The 19,039-nt window shown below is 39.1% G+C and overlaps 1 protein-coding gene across 3 annotated transcripts in view; it reads right to left on the bottom strand.

Annotated features, from left to right (window-relative positions):
• dock2 (dedicator of cytokinesis 2) overlaps positions 1-19,039 on the bottom strand; it is a 121,704-nt gene that overhangs the window by 82,805 nt on the left and 19,860 nt on the right. The window contains exons 1-12 of one of the 3 annotated variants that reach the window (XM_088380309.1): positions 8,552-8,725; positions 7,576-7,659; positions 7,296-7,336; positions 7,109-7,164; positions 6,060-6,156; positions 5,830-5,978; positions 4,423-4,558; positions 3,933-4,090; positions 2,401-2,482; positions 2,030-2,162; positions 1,064-1,139; positions 814-890 (exon numbers count right to left, since the gene is read on the bottom strand). In XM_088380309.1, coding sequence (XP_088236435.1) covers positions 814-890; positions 1,064-1,139; positions 2,030-2,162; positions 2,401-2,482; positions 3,933-4,090; positions 4,423-4,558; positions 5,830-5,978; positions 6,060-6,156; positions 7,109-7,164; positions 7,296-7,336; positions 7,576-7,659; positions 8,552-8,594 — 1,132 coding nt within the window. In that variant the 5' untranslated portion in view covers positions 8,595-8,725. Of the gene's footprint in view, positions 1-813; positions 891-1,063; positions 1,140-2,029; positions 2,163-2,400; positions 2,483-3,932; positions 4,091-4,422; positions 4,559-5,829; positions 5,979-6,059; positions 6,157-7,108; positions 7,165-7,295; positions 7,337-7,575; positions 7,660-8,551; positions 8,726-19,039 lie in introns of those variants that run through there. The other 2 variants (XM_088380318.1, XM_088380328.1) reach the window with 2 other exon arrangements.

Genomic DNA, 19,039 nt, shown 5'->3' with positions numbered 1-19,039 from the left:
AACAGATTATTCTAGTCCAGTTTTATCTACATTTTATTTATAGAATTATTTATAAATTATATTTTACAAAATTGTATGGACTCTAAGTTCAAAGTAAGACAATATTATTCATTCTGAAGTTAAACATTTCAGATCCCCATAATCACACAAAGTTAGGTGGCAATTTACCACATTTGAAGGATGATAACATCATGGTAAAGAATTGCAAGTATTATGAGCGGTATGTTTGAATATTGTAAAATTTTTATATTTTAAATCTAATATCTGTAAATATAATATTCTATAAAAAAGTGAATGAAAAACAAAAAAAAGAGGTTACGCTGGTGAAAAATTCCAAAATAAGGATGAAAGACGGATTTTAGGCAACCTCCTTGTATAAACTGATATTTCAAAAATAACCAATGCAATGGAACCTCTAATGTCCATTCTGTGTCTTAATTAGGGATTATAGCGCCAGTTCTCATTAGGGTGCCGTGCGGTGAGGCTTGTAACTGGTGAGGAACTGACTGCTCTGCAGCCGGACATAACCCAAACTGAAGATTAGCCTGTAGTACTTATTACAGTTTGGAACTTCATTGAAACTTATTTTTCAAAGATTTTAATTAATACTTCTGTCAATTCCACACTATTGAAGTGACAGTAAAAAAAAATAAAAAAAAAAAATATATATATATATATATATATATATATATATATATATAGGGTCAAGTTCATTGTATGTTGAAATACAACCACTTTGTAAGGAAAAAAATATATCTGAAAAAATCTCACAGTGCTCACAGCAAGACAGAAAGTGCGAGTAGAAAACTGTACCTTGGCCGCCACTGTCTCCCCGGGACGTGGTCACTTTGTTCAGAAAGGTGTGGAGAAAGTCGTTCTCAGCCACAACTCTGCACACACACATGCACACACATGCACACGCACACGCACGCACGCACACACACGCACAAGCATGAATATATTACCGATGAAGCGCACTGACGCAGAGGTCTTTCAGCATACAAAATGACATTTGACTTTCAAAAAGACCAAAGATTCACAAAAAGGAAGAAGGAGCACATACGGAAAGAATGGGATGAAAAACTGCTTCTCCTCGTCGCATTCAACCTTTCCTTTGATGAGGTCACTGATGTCCATTACTGGGAAACAAGAAAACTGTCTCTCGTGACAATATCATAGAAGAAAAAAAAAAATGAAAATATAAGCTGTACTTTTTATGTATGTGCCTTACATGACTGACTTGTATGTACTGACTCTTATGACTTGGCAACTCTCAGTTACACAGTGTCAGTTTACGGTACATGCTGTAAATGTTCTTAATGCAAGAGATGAACTTTAAGGTCAACAGTAAAAATGAAAAGAGGCTGCACCATTTTTATTTCTATCAATTTCTAGTACTTAGCTGGAGCTTATCCCAGCTACCTTAAGCCAAATGTGGGGCATACTCTAGACTGAAATGGCAGGACTAAAATAGACTAAACTATTTACACTTACATTTACATATATTGGGACCATTCATTCAGCCATTTTCTTTCCTGCTTTTTACTTATCACTGCCACTGACAAGGTTGGGTCTATTCAAGTTAAAAGAGAGGCAGCAGACCCTGGACTTGTCACCATCCAATTGCAGGGCACAGGTGTCAATTTATTATTATGCGGTGTAGTACTGTTGAGTGCAATTTTTGTTGTGGAAAAAAATCAATATTGCACAATGGCTGATATAAATTATTTCCTTTCACCTCTGATTTCCAAAGTAGTTATCCATCCATTTGGTTTACATAGTTAATAAAATGATGAATCCATTCATAGGTTTCACAGTGATGGCGGTCCTTCGAGGATAACCAAAGAAGCCTATGACCAAAATGTTTCACATCCCTGAGTTTTTACTGAAGCTAGCATGCAAGCTCCTCCTAGTAGCTGAGATCCAAACGTTGATCCATAACACTATGAGTCAAGTGTGTTAAACGCTATATTCCTCCTCTTTTTAATCCAATTTACATATTTTCATATTTGTATGTTGTTTTGCTTACCTGCCACTCCAAAAGGACGTCTGAGACCCTGAGTACACTTTTTGCTGCTTTCTTTCAGGTCCATTCTGCCCACTCGGACTATCTGACAGATGAGGTAAATCTTCTCCCTGCTCAGGTCCTTATTCCCTAAATCCTACCAGAAAAACACACACACACACACACACACACACACACACACACACACACACAAACACACACACACACACACACAAACACAAAGACACACAGACAGAGTGCAGGCCCTTTAAGTGCAAGAATGTGCAATAATCAACAAACAAGTCAGATAAAAGGTAGTCTGAGGGCAATTTAAGTTAAAATGAAAAGTATTTGAGGATTAAGTAGAGCATCATTGTCCCCTTGTGGTCACTTACCGTAAAGACAACCTTCAGGTTGTTGAGCATGTCAATTTCTTTAGGGAAGCCTTTGCTGCCCCACCGAATTAGATAGTTCTCACTGGAGAAGAGAACAACAGCTTATGAAATAAACACATGGACAAAAACAGCCAACCAATCAAAGTGTGTGTTCCACTTGGGTTACTCTAAATGAAGTACACAGTTGGAATAATAGAAAGGATGTTTTCAAATAAATTTGATTAATCACTACTAGTGATATCTGTTTACGTACATTTAAAAAGACTTGACATTAACAGTGAAGTAAGGCTACATTTCCCTATATAAATGATTACAATGACTAATTCAGGGTGAATTTCAGCTGGATTTACGACAGAGAATAGTGTTATGAAGTTGTGCTAAAAGATTCCATTTTACCATCTTACCATATTGAGTCACTAATTTCACTCTTCTTACATTAAAAAATGAACAAGTGAAATCAAACTTGGGATAACATAAAAAAGGAAACTTATTTAGATATTTGCAATTTGTGTGGTTGCTGACAGTGTAATTTTCCAACTTTCCCACTAGGCTGAGCCATGACACAATTTTGAAGCTTGTCCTTCCACTTCCCTGCACTGGGGGATGAAACGTGGGATACATTGAGGGGGTCATTGACAACCATGCATTCTTATTTCCTTTTAAATAACTAATTTTGACCTTGTTTAATTCCATTAGCCAAAGTATTATTGAAACAACAACTGTCAGACACTTTAAGTGCTATGTGCTTGATTTTTACTGAATTCACAGCCACTCCCTGCAATGTTGTATGCACTCTGGCACAGATAAATTGGATATTACGTCAAAGTAGTGTAATATTAAAACACATTTGAAATTAGATGGATGGTGACCCAAATATTTACTGCATGTTCTTGGGTGAAATCAGAGTTTAAGACAAGTAACAGATTTGTGAATGCAGTCTGTAGGATGAGGCAGAGCTTGCCAGCAAGATAGTGAATGACAAGGCTTAACATCAACACTGTCAGCACCCGCCACGTGGTGCCAGTCAAGATGTGCAGCACTGTAATTTGTCTTTTTCACGTTCTTATTTCTGGCATAGCAGTGTTTTTCATTTAGTGTTTTTCATCATGAACGAGGCACAGGAAGGCAGATTTGATGTATGAATGGATATGCACTGTGCGGGCCTGTGGGTGTCTTTGCTCCTTTCAGCCATAAACACAAGCATACAAAATAATAGCCTTAATTTTGGTGTGGTGGTGCTATGCTCTCCAAAGGTCTTAAAAATGCCTCGTTAACATGCAATTGTATGGACAGAAAAAAAACAATAACTCTATTTCCATTACAAAGATTTGCAAATGTATTCACTACCACCCTTAGCTTTTTATCCATTTAGTTATATTACAAACACTAATTTAAACGATTTTGTTATCTTTACTTAACTTTACTTACTGGTTCAGAAAATACTAGTCTGAGATGATGATGCACCCCAAAAACAATGCCTCCAATGCCCAAATCAGTTATCGACATTTAGAAAAAATGTCACCGTGTGATACCTGATGATTGCTTGTTGGTTAGGGTCGTAGAGGGACATGAAGAGTTCTGAATCCTCTCCCACACGACACACAAAGTTCCTGACAAAGACATAGAGGCTGTGTGTGGGTGAGGACTGGAGGCGTGCTGAGATGCCACTGTGTTCTGTTTGAATGTTGGACTGTAAAGTGAAACATTTCAAGGTTAACTTGAGCCATTGATAATGATGCCTGTCACATTCACCAATAGCAGTTACTGACACAGATGGCCACAATAAAAGCTGAAGAATTCCCCTTATACAGCCAATGAATTGCTGCAGAAATATAAAATAGGCTACAAGGATCTTAATTTAACCCCATCCGATTTATAATGATGTGAATACTTAGGAATTCAGACGTGATTAGCAAGTAAAATGCAAATATAAGCATTTTCATGCATTTTAATTTAAACATGCCTTTGTAAGAACTTCTCATATAAAAGAACAGAGACGGTTCTTTCTTAACTTTCCTTTACCTGCTCTTCTTTAATGCGTTCATTGATCTTAGCAGAGGCCTCTTCGTGGGCTCGGAAGAGGCTAATGACACTGGCCTGCTCTGGGTCCAAAATATTCCCATCGTCATCTCGAACTACTTGATCCAACTCCAATATTCTGCAAATGTTCAAATCAGGAAAGATGGAACCATTAACGAGTGTATTCTTGTTCATTTGTTTTATTGTGTAAAATGTTAAAATAGCTTTATGCATTAAAATATACACAGTGCATAAGTACGTCTGACTAAATAAGCTTACATGGTGTAATGAGAACTTCTGTCATTACAGACAGAAAAGTATGAATGTAATAATGTTTAATATTTCAGTTGGTGTCTGAAATTGCAAGGCAAATATTCCAAGTGCCAAATAAATAAACAAATAGCCACATTATCTTAGTAGAGGCAGGTTTATCTTGAACTGTGGTATTTGACCTTTGATAGTTTATATTTGTATTGCACCAGTTAAAAACATATGGCGATTGTTGTAAGTTGGAACACAGCAATAAAATGTAAGGAAAACTGTAACAGTGCCCATAAGGACGCATTAAGGAGACGTTGCTCTTAAAAGCAATTTTCAATGTATATAAAATGTAAAATTAAGATGCATAATTTATTTGAAGTTGCAGTAAGGAAAAAAAAATAGTTTTACTTTTTTTAAATGTGCCTCAGAGTTCTCACAGACACATTACCATAATACTCCATTGATGAGTGTTTCATATTGTAGGTGACTCCAGTTAATCGCAAACACAGAGTATAAGGTTTAACGGCTTGAATAAATAATATCCAAGTTTAATAAAATGAAGAATTCTCATCTTTGACTGACAATAAGCATTAACATTGATGGAAAGGTTTCAGTGTTGGTCAGCATGTCAGAAAATCTAATATTTTATTAATCAATGTGTAGTCTGTGTGATTTATGCGTTGTACAGATACTGTCCGAATATCCTCATCAACTGCTGTCAAAGATTACGTTTTAAAATTAAAATGTCACAGAGGATCCAAGAAAGATTTTTGCTAATTGCATGTAGGCTGACCATGCATTCTCCAACAAATGTGATGAAGATACACTACTGTTCAAAACTTTGGGGTCACTAAGAAATGTCTGTATTTTTAAAATAAAATCACTGTTTTTTCAATGAAGATAACTGAGATAGGGAGTGAAGTTGATGCCCCTATTTTTGAAGAATTGCTGGCTTTCTTTTAATTGTTGAAGTTAGCTGGCTTCAGTGCCACCAAGTCTGACAGTGTCAATCACAAATGATCAGCACTGTCTTTAAAAAGGCACAAATTACAGTTCTGGTAATTATGGGATATCATAAGATGTGCAAGTGAGAGAGATGAACATTTCACACATGAATACATTTGAATTTAGTGATGCTTTTTGACATACTTGTTGCCATAATCAATCTTGGAGATAACCTTCTGCTTGAGTTCCTTGAATTCATCAGTGGGCAGCGTTCCAGAGAGGAGCTGGGAACGCCACTCCATCAGCTCCCACATCAGCCTCTGTACCTGCCTTACACGTGCTTCCTTGTTGGCCTGTACAAGCGAACGCAATACACTCACCACAACTTTATTCACTCGCATTCATACACTGCGAGTGTGTGTATTGATGTATACCACAAAAAGCTGCTTCCAAATGCTTCCCCACTCTCTCAGCGTCATGGTCACCTCCTTCACCAGAGGCATCTCTGCAGAAAGCACCACCTCCTCATCTCTGTATGGGGGAAGCACATTATACGTATTGTGTCTACGATAAGTTAACCCTTTATCCAGCAAGTAACAACATATGGTGAATAAAATCATTTTAATTTGCACTTGGAAAAAACACCCCAGTTATTTTGACTTAGAGTAGTATGTCATAAATGTTGGATGCATTCCTGCAGCTTCGTGCTGACCAGTTACCCTGTTACCCTGAAGGAGCATTATTTACTTTTAATGAAGTGTTACTAATATAACACTGTTACCAGAGAAAGTTGGATTTTTTGCAAGGTCAAAAATGTGTGCTTATAATTAGTATGCAACATATGATTGACACCTCAAAAGTCACATCTTCTGTCTCTGATGGGTTGTGTTTTCTCAAGCAGGGTGCTTACTTCTAAGTAGAAGCTATGCATTGTCAATGCACGGTATCTATCAGTGACGTCATTGTGAATCCTTACATCGTCACAACTATGACTTTTCAGGGAACCCTGTGAGCAACGAACATCGTCAAAGTCAATAAGCCATTTTCTAGACTTAAGATTGGCCCTTTTTTAAATAACAGACCGACATGGGGACTGAGTTTGAAGTTTGTGGAAAATTTAACAAATTCACCAAATTTGGAAATTGTTTTCTACTTACAGTGGTGATGTGTATGTGTGCATGTAGTATATGCAGAAATGAATACATATTTGCTTAAAAACCAAACCGACACAGTACTGGGGCAAAAGTCTATACACACCATTATACAGGTTGAGTATAGATGGCCTAAAAACTTTGCACGGTTCTTTATACTGCAAACAATGGATTCATATAGTCTAAATAGCAGTAAATAGTAGAACATATATCGGTCTAATGGTACATACTGTATTCCGTGCAAATAGAGCAGATTGATTCCCAATCTAAATTAATGCTACCCAGTAACTTCAACAACTACTATGTTTGATATACGTACAACCTTCACTTACCCTCGATGTGCAACAATTGCCTCCTTTAGGTGTACAAAGCTGGCAGGAAACACACCCTAAAGTGCAAAATGGGAAGGCAGGGATTGGTTAAAAAATGAATCAGCACAGAACTAGAGCATAACATCGCTCAAACATCAATATATCACTATGGCATTCATTATTCAAGAGCCAGTCTATCAGTTGTTACCTGATGGGCTTTGTTTCTGGCCAAGTAGCCTTTGTACCAACCTAAAAGAATACATTATACATACAACACACACACACACACAATTAAAATTTGGAATATCAATCTGAATACATAAGTATTGGTGTACCCTGCTTAACAACTGCGATGTCAGGAGAGAAAATTTATATATTTTGTATGTTGTTTGGCATTGCTTTTTTGAACTATATTGGAAAACACGATCAGTATGAAATCTTTCACAAAAAATTATGACGTGTTAAATATGTCAGATATTGTATGATACCATCGCAGGTCTCCTGGATGTAGACAGCATCTCCAACCTCCAGAGAAAGTTGATTTTCTCCACAGCCAGTAAAGTTCCACTTGGCTGAAAAAAGATGACATTTGCAAAACACCCATAGGATTACACCAGAGCAACCTCTTGCAGTGTGCACATGGATGAACATGAAGCCCTTGCAGTTGTGAAGTAGATCCTTGAGATGAAATGTCAAAAGCTCAGCTCAAACTACGTATATGTGCATTCAACTTTTAGTTGATTGCGTGGGAAGTTGAATGATGGAAAATGGTTTGAACAAAATGCATTAAATAATGCCATCTGCAGCAAAGGAGGCACTGACCTTTGCATACGGTTTTATTACACATCCCAATGGGAGTTTTAATGGGTTTACACAGCGCTTAACTACTGCTGATCTTCTCTTTACATATCAAACATCACTGGTTACAGCATGTAGCGATTAGACTTCCTTCCTTCTTTCACTTCCTGACATGTATACCTGCATGAGTATAACAGTCAGTGCTGACAAAATAAATAACAAAATTGTCCTTGAATATTATTAGCTTTACACATGAATTATGTATTATTTTCCACACAGAAGGTAAAATAAAGTCAAATACTCATTGCTTTGTCTAAAATATGTCAGAGACCCTCTGCTTTATCATCGAAATGGCATGACCAATCGCTACTACGATGTTTCCTCATCTGCTCTGCTTTTATTGTTGACTTCTGTTACCGTTTGTAAATTCATTCAACCGCAGCATTATGACATTTTGTTGCATTGCAGTTAAAATAAAAATGTGTAATTGTTCACCGAGAGGCCCTTTTGCACCTACTCATATCCTGTAAAGAGTTGTCTCTTTGTCTTATTGAGACTCTTTGCATTTAAAGTATGTCATCACACTTTGGACAATATACACAATAGCAATAATCATGTCTCCTAGTGTACAAATATCTATGAATAAATCGCCACAAAATGACTCACCTACACCATATCGCTCCATGGTGGTGGTTGCCCAAGGAGTCATGTTCTCTTGTGTCACTTACACTGCTCACTTAGGTTATTTTCAAGTTGTCTGCTAAATGTTTCACTTTTTTTTTATCCAAACTGAAAGCAGCTCTCCTCCCCTCTTTGCTTCTTCCTCTTTTCTCTTCTCTTCCTGCCTTCAGGCTCTTAAGAGGAAGTGGGTACCGCAAGGTGGAGTCCTGCCGAGTATGTAGTGTTACATTTCTAGCATGTTTATTTTGGATTAACAAAATTGTATAATACATTCTGCAGGAATAAGACTTGGAGCCATTCAACAATGAAAAACCCAATTGAGTCTTCAGTTCAATAGTGTCTTAGTGCTGCCATTTTATCGATGATGTAATGTGACTTTGTATACAACGGGCCATGAATTTGCATGTCTTTCATTTTATGAGTTCTGGACAATCACATCTTCTCTTTGCTGAAGGTTGAACAAGTGTTTCAAGTTCAAACTGACAGAACATATAGTGCATGGGTTGATAAGGTGGCCTCAGCTCACCTCACTCAGCTAGACTCTTTATGAGAAAGGCCACTTTTACAGAGGAAGATTTTGAGAATGTGCTTGACTGCTAGTATGGGAGATATCTACAATAAGAACTCTTGACAAAACCAGTCAATAGACTACAGAGATCATTTCAAGTGGTACATTTTTTTAGTAAATTACATAAAAAAAGGTGCACGATACTTTGACTTCCTGCTTAGTGCGACAAGCTGTAATGCCTGCTCTTGGCCCTAGCCCATTTAAAAGCACACCTCCAACACTATAGTTGTTCTCATGACTCGGGTTGAAACATGTCATGTAATGAAAATTGAAAACATGTAATAAACAATTTATTTTATTTCCATGTGTAGTTTACGCTTATATGTTCCAACAAACATGAAAAAAATATGTTTTTGTATATGATTGATTTATATTACTTCTTTTATATATTTTATACTTGATCAATTTATTGATTTGTGTGTTCAATAAACGATGTTAAGTTCAGAAATGTTTTGCACCCACTTGTTATTATTAGTGTGACATTTTAGTGTGTAAATAAAGCACAAAATTCGAGATATCGACCCTAACAATCAGCCATAAAATCGGTCAAATATCAGCATCGGTTATAGAAAAATCCATATCGGTCGATCCCTACAAGGTACCTCTGTATAAGTCATGAGACAAAAACAATGTAAGGCCCTCTTTCTTACCAAGGAGCCCACCTTTGAATGTCAACTGTGCTTAATTGTCGTAGCTCATCATGGTATTGTTGTGGTGACAAAACATATGATTCATACATCTTCATAACAATAAAAGGCAATTTCTGCTTTTGGACAAACTCTTGTTTGCATTCTTAGATAAATATTTAACTAGTTGGTGATAAAAGGTTTTGCAGACCTGTATCTTTCTACAGCACTGACATTCAAGTTAAAGAGTATAATGTGAATCTGTTGTTATGGAAACAAACACGAGATATGTTTATTGTTAAGGCACCATGGATTTAAGTGTGATGTTGATAATTACCCAATGATAGAGCTATAGATGGAACATGACTCGGACGAAGGAAAAGGCCAGAGGTGGCAAAAGTGATGATGGCCATTAAAATTCCCACAAGAGAAACAAACACAAGCATGCCGTGTGCCCCTCTCAACAAGAATTGAGAAGGATGAATAGGGAATCCACGGAAATTCTCTTATTTTTGACTATGATGAAATACAAAAGTGTATTGGAATTCAACATGCATGTGGTTCTTTGTCATTTCATCCACCCAGAGCATGCAAACTCTACAAAAGAAGTCTGTGAAAAAAGCCATCTCTTTCTGGTCCCATCTTGTACTTTTATCTTAATTTTTTTTAAAAAAACTATTGCACCAGAGGAAAAGCAACCAATCAGAAACCGACAAACTGCTAATCATTTCCCATGCGCTTGCTGACAGATATGTTTTCTTGGATTTTAGAATAGAATAGAATAGAATAGAATAGAATAGAATAGAATAGAATAGAATAGAATAGAATAGAATAGAATAGAATAGAATAGAATAGAATAGAATAGAATAGAATAGAATGCCCTTTATTGTCATTTTACAAATTAGTTGTACAACGAAATTCGGATAGCTGCTCCCTATCTAGTGCAAACATTACAAAATTTAAAAAAGTATAAAAGGAAATCTAGAATAAAAGTGAAAGATCTTATTCACAGTATAGCTATTAGTCTACGAATGAGGGTTAAGAAAATCTTATTTACAGTATGTTCAGTGTGGGTATATGTATTAACATGAATGAGGTTTATACAGAAAGTAGATAATAAATAGTTATTGCATGTAATTTTAAAGGAGTATCGGTGTTGTATTATAGCTGGTGTTGTTTTGTCTCAGAGTTCAGAGCGGTGATGGCTTGGGAAGAAACTGTTTTTCAGTCTGGTAGTCCTTGTTCGAATGCCTCTGTAGCGCCGCCCTGAAGGAAGCAGTTCAAACAGCTGGGAGGCGGGATGTGTGTTGTCTTTGATGATGTTGTGAGCTCTGCTGACGCACCTGGTGTTGTATATGTCCGTCAGGGAAGGGAGAGGGCAGCCGATGATCCTTTGCGCTGCTTTGACTGTCCTCTGTAGCCTCCCTCTATCTGCGGCAGTGCAGCTCCTGTACCAGGTGGTGAGGCAGTACGTCAGCAGGCTCTCAATGGAGGAATGGTAGAAGGCGAGCAGAAGCTTCCGATCCATACTGCTTTTCCTGAGGACTCTTAAGAAGTGTAGACGCTGCTGAGCCTTCTTGATGACAGCTGAGGTATTGCGTGTCCAGGAGAGGTCATCAGAGATCTGGACTCCTAAGAATCTGATGTCGTGGACCCTCTCCACAATCTCGCTGTTGATGCATGGGGGAGGGCGATCCACGATGATCTCCTTTGTTTTCTTGGTGTTCAGAGCCAGGTTATTTGCAGAGCACCAGTTCGTGAGCTTCTGGACCTCCTCCCTATAGGCTATCTCGTCACCATTCGAGATCAGCCCGACCACTGTGGTGTCATCAGCAAATTTTACAATCATGTTGTTGCCGTGGGCCGGACTGCAGTCATGGGTATAAAGACAGTAGAGGAGAGGGCTCAGCACGCAGCCTTGTGGTGAACCAGTGCTCAGTGTGCGTGTAGAGGAAAGGTGGGGACCAAGTCTCACATTCTGGGCCTGTTGGTCAAGACGTCTTTGATCCAGGTGCAAGTAAGAGGGGGGAGGCCCAGAGTGTCCAGCTTTGTGACCAGAACGTTTGGGATGATTGTATTGAAAGCCGAGCTGTAGTCCACAAAGAGCATTCTCGAATAGCTCTGCTGTTGTTCCAGGTGTCGCAACAGAGCATACAGAGCTTTGGTGATGGCATCCTCCGTGGATCTGTTTGCCCGGTATGCAAACTGATGGGGGTCGAGTGTGGGGGGAGGCAGTCCTTGATGTGTTGTTGAACCAGTCTCTCGAAGCATTTCATTATTACTGGGGTGAAGGCAACAGGGCGGTAGTCGTTGAGGCTGGTTGGGGGTGAATGTTTTGGTATGGGGATTATTGTGGCTGACTTCAAGCAGGTAGGAATGACTGCTTGTGCCAGCGAGAGGTTAAAGATCCTGCAGAAAATCAGGGACAGCTGGTGGGCGCAGGCTCTGAGCACTTTGCCAGGTACTCCATCTGGACCAGGAGCCTTCCTGGGGTTTATTGCCTGGAGCACACGCCTCACCTCCTACTCCTTTACAGTGAGTGAAGGGGTGCTGGGAACTGGTGTGGATGGGGGTGGGGGGAGGGCTACAGCAGGTGAGTGAGGCTGTGGTGATTCAAAGCGGGCAAAGAAGCAGTTGAGCTCCACTGCCAGTGACTCACTTGGGTCTGACGTCACCTCAAAGCCCCTGAAGTTGGTGATGGTCTGGATGCCCTGCCACACCTCTCGTGGTCTGTTGCTGGCGAGGTGGGACTCCATCTTCCTCATGTACTCCGCTTTGGCTTTTTTAATCCCTTTCTTCAGGTCAGCCCCAGTTAAGATGTAAAGGGCTCTGTTGCCTGACCTGAAGGCAGAGTCACAGGCCCTGAGGAGTGAGCGAACCTGGCTGGTCATCCAGGGTTTCTGGTTGGGAAAGACCCGAATGGTTTTGTCCACACATACGGTTCTCATGCAGAATTTGATGTAGTCCGGGATTGACTCCGTGAACATGGTCAGGTTTTGGTAGTGAAATAGGTCCCAGTCCGTGTTTTGAAGGCAGTCCTGGAGTTAACTGAGTGCATTTCCAGGCCAAGTTGTTACAGTCCTTATGGTGGGCCTGGATCTGCGTCTGAGAGGAGTGTATGCGGGGATGAGTAGCAATGAGAGATGGTCTGACTGTCCGAGGTGGGGGACGGGCATGGCTCCGTACCCGTGCTTGATGTTGGAGTACACGTGGTCCAAAGTCCTTTCCCCTCTTGTTGGGCACTTAACGTACTGGTGAAACTGTGGGAGTACAGTCTTCAGATTGTTCCTATTAAAGTCTCCTGCTATTATGTGAACACCATCGGGGTGGGCCCACTGTTGTTCATTGATGGTAGCTTTACTGAAACTATCACATAATTAATAGATTAATAGCTATCTCTAGTTACCAACTAAATCTAAAAATAAAGAATCTGATGGTTCCGAGACGAAACAAGGGCGAACATAGAAGCTGCCTTTCAGATGTGGATGGGCTGAGAGGATTTAGTAGCAATAAGCAATTAGCTACATTTCTGCTTGATAGGTGAGACGTCAACACTATTTGACGTTAATTGATTGTAAATTCCGCGAATAAATCCTGAAATGGATAACCTTATACACCCCTTGCCGGCGCGTGTATCACTTTAAGAAAGTCCTGTGACCGACAGCTGACGGTTTGCCTGTCACTGAGGCGCCAACCTGTGTTTAGAAGGAAGCGCATCCGCCATCTGTCAACAGGGATGCGTCTCTACAAAAAAAAAAAAAAAAACTTCTATTTCAAAATAATTCTTCTCTTCCAGCCTCTGTGATAGAATTTCTTTGTTAATCACTTTATTCATAACGAATACATACTTGATTATTCCATTTTTAACCATGAAGCTTCTCTGAAGCATGCACCGTCCGGTCAGTTCAGAATTTAATTATTAAGGACTGTCAACCCCTTGTCGTTGTTGAAAGTGAGGAGTTCAGGTCCTTAAAATGTTGCAAGAGGTAATTGATCTTTAATTTACTTACTATTTAAATATTGATTTTGCATTTGGCTCAGCTTTGGTGTAATCTTTAGCGGCCAAAAAAATTATAACGAGGAAGACGAATGAATGAAAATTGCAGGAGCTCGATGAAGACTTGGCAACCACAAACATAGCAGTATATTCCACTAATGCGCTCCAGAAAAACTTGGCATAGGCCAATATACCAAGATCCTCTGAAATTGGGACAACAAAAAGCACACATAGCCAAGCAGCTTCGTAGCGGAGCTGTAGGGTCAACACTTTTGCCCAATGGCAGCCATCATTTTTAACGTATTCTGCTTACGTTTTACAAACATCAATGTTGACAATTTGGTGCCAATGGAGAAATACGTGGATGCTTTTGCAGCAGTGATTAAAAAAAAAAAAAAAAGAAGAAAGAAGTACTACAAACGCTTAATGAATTACTATTGGATCATTGACGTCATTGCATTGTAAATCATGTTGTGACCTTAAAGCAACCCACCAATAAAAGGTGAGACTTTGTTAGTGCTTAACTGCCACAAATGGTTGTTGCACTGAAGCATACAGTGGAGCAGTTATTGGAATCACTTTGAATGCAAATTATCGTGAGATAGAGCGGAGAGGAGCAATTGGAAGAGACAAAGAGAGAGAGAGTGTGTGTGGCGCTCCCTCTGTCTCTTTAGTTTCTTCCCCACACGCGGACTCATTAGGTGTCCAAACACACTCGCTGAAACACCCACGTACACATATGCGCTCACACACACACAAACACACACACACACACACTCACACACATCATGAGCATGCCTGTGGTTTTACTTGCTTCCTTCTAGGAGCCAATATGAGATGACGTGGTCCGTGTGGTGAGTTGATCGATCTCTACTTGCTTCTATTTAATATTTTAGCTAAAGCAAACATTTTTAACTGTATTGGTAGTTGCAGTGTGATATTACATGTGGCTTTATTTACTCCATATTTTCTGTAGATGTAGACTAATCAGCTTGTCTGGTTTAGTTTTAAAACCACGATAGTTTGTCATTTATATTTATTGTATATTCATAAACATTTCATGCAAAGATAGTCATAAAAACATCTTGCAGCGCCAGTGTTTGTCTGTGTGTCTGCTGTGTATGCATGCATGTGTGTGGGAGTGATATACCAGTTGAGTCTCCTCCACCAGCGCATGGAGTTGAAAAAAATTAATTATATAGCATTTGGGATCAATGGCGAAGGGCGAAGCATTGACCTGTGATGTGAGTCAGTGTTGAACCTTATGTAAATGTAACCTAGTGTACAAAATAAAACAGGACTAGGGGATCAATTATATCCTCAACTAGAGAAGCTAAATTGATAAATAGTGATGAAACAAAGAAGAATAGTATAAATCAGAATTAAATGTTAGCCCTCCCTAGTGCAAAATAGTGCAAACAATAATAGTACAAGTGGCTTTCAGATTAGTTTTCTATAAATTACTGTGCTCATGGGTTAACAAGTCTTTACCGCTTCTGTCTTGGCAAGAGTTTCGACAATCTCACACTGCATGGTCACAACGGTGGTTGGCCTGGACATGTATGTGAATTGGTTCTCAATGCCTAGTCAGGGGCAGAGGATATGGAGGTGCAGAAGACTGAGGGAGAGAAACCTGTTGGTAATATGACGGACAGATGAACCTGGAAATAAAATTTGACAACTTAATATCTGCAAGAGGAAAGTTAGGAAGCTAGTTTTTCTGCGTGAGGTGATGTAATATGTCCTTCAAAGGAATTCTGGTTAAATTTCACATGGGCAACAATTTAAAGGCTTTATTGACCGTATGGAAGAAAAATCTGAAATTATATCTAGTCATAAACATGGCAGCCATAGCTTTTGTTAGACGAGGATATTATTACACTGTATGGCAAGATCTGGAACAGAGGTGGTTGTATGCTACATCTTTTTTAAACAGGGAATGCTATACAGAGTTATGGGGAAAGGTAGAGGTGTGGAGTTTTTAGCAGTTAAGAGTTGGTTGAGAAATGTAAACATAAAGATCATAATTTACTACAATCTATGTAATAAATTGTCAATGGAGTCCTTATATACAAGAGAAAGTGACAACGGAAGGGTAATGGAAGAATTCATGGAAGACAGAAACCTAGGATGTTGAAATGATGGAATGGGTATGAGCCTTAATGTTACTAGAGCGCTACAGAGTCAGCCATGGACCTAACTCTGGTTGCATGGGCAGGAATAACAATTGGAAGAAATCACTATCCTGTTGTGATCAAAGTAGGCGTGGAAGTAGATGTAGGGTTAGTTGAAAGCTGGGCTTGGTATAGACCAACTGTATTAGTTATCACAGATAACAGGAAGTGGATTTGAAAGGAAATGAAAAGATGAAATAAATTGGGATATGTGTCAAACAATATTGGAGGATGATAAGCAGGAGAAAAGTAGGTAGGTATAAAAGAAAGATTGTGCCATTGTGAATGTAAACAAGTAATTATAGGTTGGAATAAGGCTTTTAGATTGGGAATTTTAATCATGATGGCCAGAATTTGATTTCCTATAAAAAGGATGCAAGCAAAGGTTAGGAAAATTCTAAAATATACAAAAAGGGAGGATTTGGAGGACATTACAATGCAGCTCTTCAGCGTGGACCATTTACAAAAGCAAAACTTGATAGAAGAAGGTAATTAACGGTTGGCACCAAGTATGGATCAAGCTTGGTGTGAAATAAGTGAAATAAGAGGATATGTTTGACAACACCAAAGTAGAGGAGTACAATGAACCCAGTGTTGTGTGTGGAGCATGAAATTAGGCAGGCACAGGTGAATAAAAAGTGTGTGGAGGCGGTATTTTTTGATATAAAGAAGGTGATTTACGATTGGAGAGAATATGGGGAATTAATGGCAATATGTATCTTATATTGTCGAGTCTAGAATGGCATGTTCAAGAAAAGTTTGAAAAGTCCACTCATCGGAAGTGGGATCAGTTGATGATTATTGGAAGTGCGGGTGGGGTAGGGGAAGGTCTTAAATGAGTTTTCAGGTTCATGGTTCGATGAAAGGTTGATGCGGGCTGTGCATATTTGGAATGCTGAGGAGGGTTCAAGGCATTGAGGAAGATCTAGCGGGAATAAAAAGAATTCTAAAACAGACAATGAAGAAAAGATAGCAAAAACAATGGGATAAAGAGGGAAAAGGAAGATGGTTTCACAGACTGCGAAGTAAAATGGGTCAAATGAGGACAGCTTGAGGAAACAGAAGAGATGAAATGATAATGTCAAGGTTGAGGTTGTTAATAACTATGTCTACACATGTTCCTTGTATACTGATATTATACACATATAACTGGAAGCAACTGCAGTTCATCGGAAGGTTCTTTATCTTTAGGTCCAGCGAGAAAGAAAGTATGTGGTTCAACCTCACAATGGTATTTTATTTGTAATGCGCAGAAAATCCGCAAGGAACTTTCAATGTTGTCGTAACAAAAGGTGTGCTAAGGTCAGTGGCAACATAATGAGCTTGATCCCCTTATGAGTGCCATTTGTTCGCACACATATATATTTCATGTGTTTTATGTCCCCTATGGTGCTTCTTTCTGGAGCTATGTTCATTTTCACACCTAAGATGCACACAGTCTGTGTGCTACAGAGGCACAAACTCTGTGTCGCTTTTTCTCTCGAGGGCTCACACATCAATACTGTAATCATCCATACATGTTCAATAATAGAAAAGCCCACAATAGAGCGCAGACCTCAGTGTCAGTATCCCTCCAAATATTTGCAATTCACAGCTCGCTCATCTTTGATATGAACTCATTTCTTTGCTGTTTCTGTGCTCAGGCCAAGTCTATTATGAAAGTACCATCTTGTGCCTTGGTGCCAAGGAACCACAGTGGCACCCTGAGATATGCGTGCCATACAAGCTTTGGGACTATTTTTTATTTTTTTTTCCATTGATGTGTGCATAAAATTGAGATACGAGTGTACTTGAGTTCCCCACTGCTAGAGGGAAACAGAAAACTTGACAACATCCAGCTAACATCAAGTCACATAGATTGCCGAGTAGCGGAAGGACAATATCAGTTGTCGGCCGGGAATGCACAGTTGAGTTGATCTGCCAACTGCAATTAAACCCAAAAATACATCAGGTAGCCTACAATTAGAATGGTTTTAACATGACGTTATGAGGTCTGGTTACTGACACATTATTATCAAAGTTCATCTGATTGCTTTTTATGTAAGACCGGGAAGTATTTTTCTAACACACATTTACAATAATTAAAACTTATCACATCAACTTGGCAATTGAACAATACCTTTTGCTTTCATGCTTAGCATACTGAAAAGGTCACAAAAAGAAGTAAAATAGTACATTCTTACCCAGAAACCTAAAACGAGGCATCGTTTTATTGTGCTGATCAAATTTTAGAGATGTAAGTTGCTTTTGCTTGCAATTTCAAGGCACTTGCCTTCGTCACAGCCATTTGGATGGCGGATGTCCTTAATGTGATGACATACTGTAAATTAATGAAAGAGGGAAAGGAAATGGGAATGAAGCCAAATTTGATGCTCTGTCGACATTTTCAAAGTAAGTATTAGACGAATTCTTGCCGCTACAAAGAAGCAATCCAATTCATCCCAATAAGCATTGAAGCAATTTACTTCACACCACATGTTGGACAATTTCCATGATGTTTTTTGCTTATTAGTCAGAGGAAGAGAGGATATTCCTAAAAGACACATCTGGCTGATGCAAAATAAATAAATAAATAAATAAAAAGATTTCAAAAAAGGTTGCAAATGAGCACTTGGTATTTGGAGAATCTCAAAAATCAAAAGCTGCCTTGCAGCTGAGAAGTCGTCATTACTCGTCGTCACTAAGTCACATCATGTCTGGTAAAGCGGCACGTTCTTTGTGGCTGCTCTTCATCTTTTTCCCATAAATAATCGACGAAGTGATGGGAATTCTAGATGCTGCAAATTGGGCCCTAAAGGCTCCTTTGCAAAGCACTTGAGCTGAATGACGGAAGGCATGGAAACAAAGTTGTCTATTTCGTCATTCTAAAATGTTTAATCTGGACAGCACACAAACACCCGCACGCACACATACGCTCACACACACACACACACACATACACACACACACACGCACGCACGCACGCACGCACACACACACACACACACACACACACACCGGAATAGATGATGGCCTTGACGTGTTTTTCTTACAAACACCAAATGTAATTACACTACTCACAAAAAACGTGTTAATATTTGGCCTATGGGTGAGATTTCAAGATAAACT

The sequence above is a fragment of the Syngnathus floridae genome, chromosome 1 (assembly GCF_059516105.1).
Source record: "Syngnathus floridae isolate MCC-2025c chromosome 1, RoL_Sflo_1.0, whole genome shotgun sequence".
Taxonomy (NCBI): domain Eukaryota; kingdom Metazoa; phylum Chordata; class Actinopteri; order Syngnathiformes; family Syngnathidae; genus Syngnathus; species Syngnathus floridae.
This window is presented reverse-complemented; position numbering and strand designations above follow the sequence as displayed.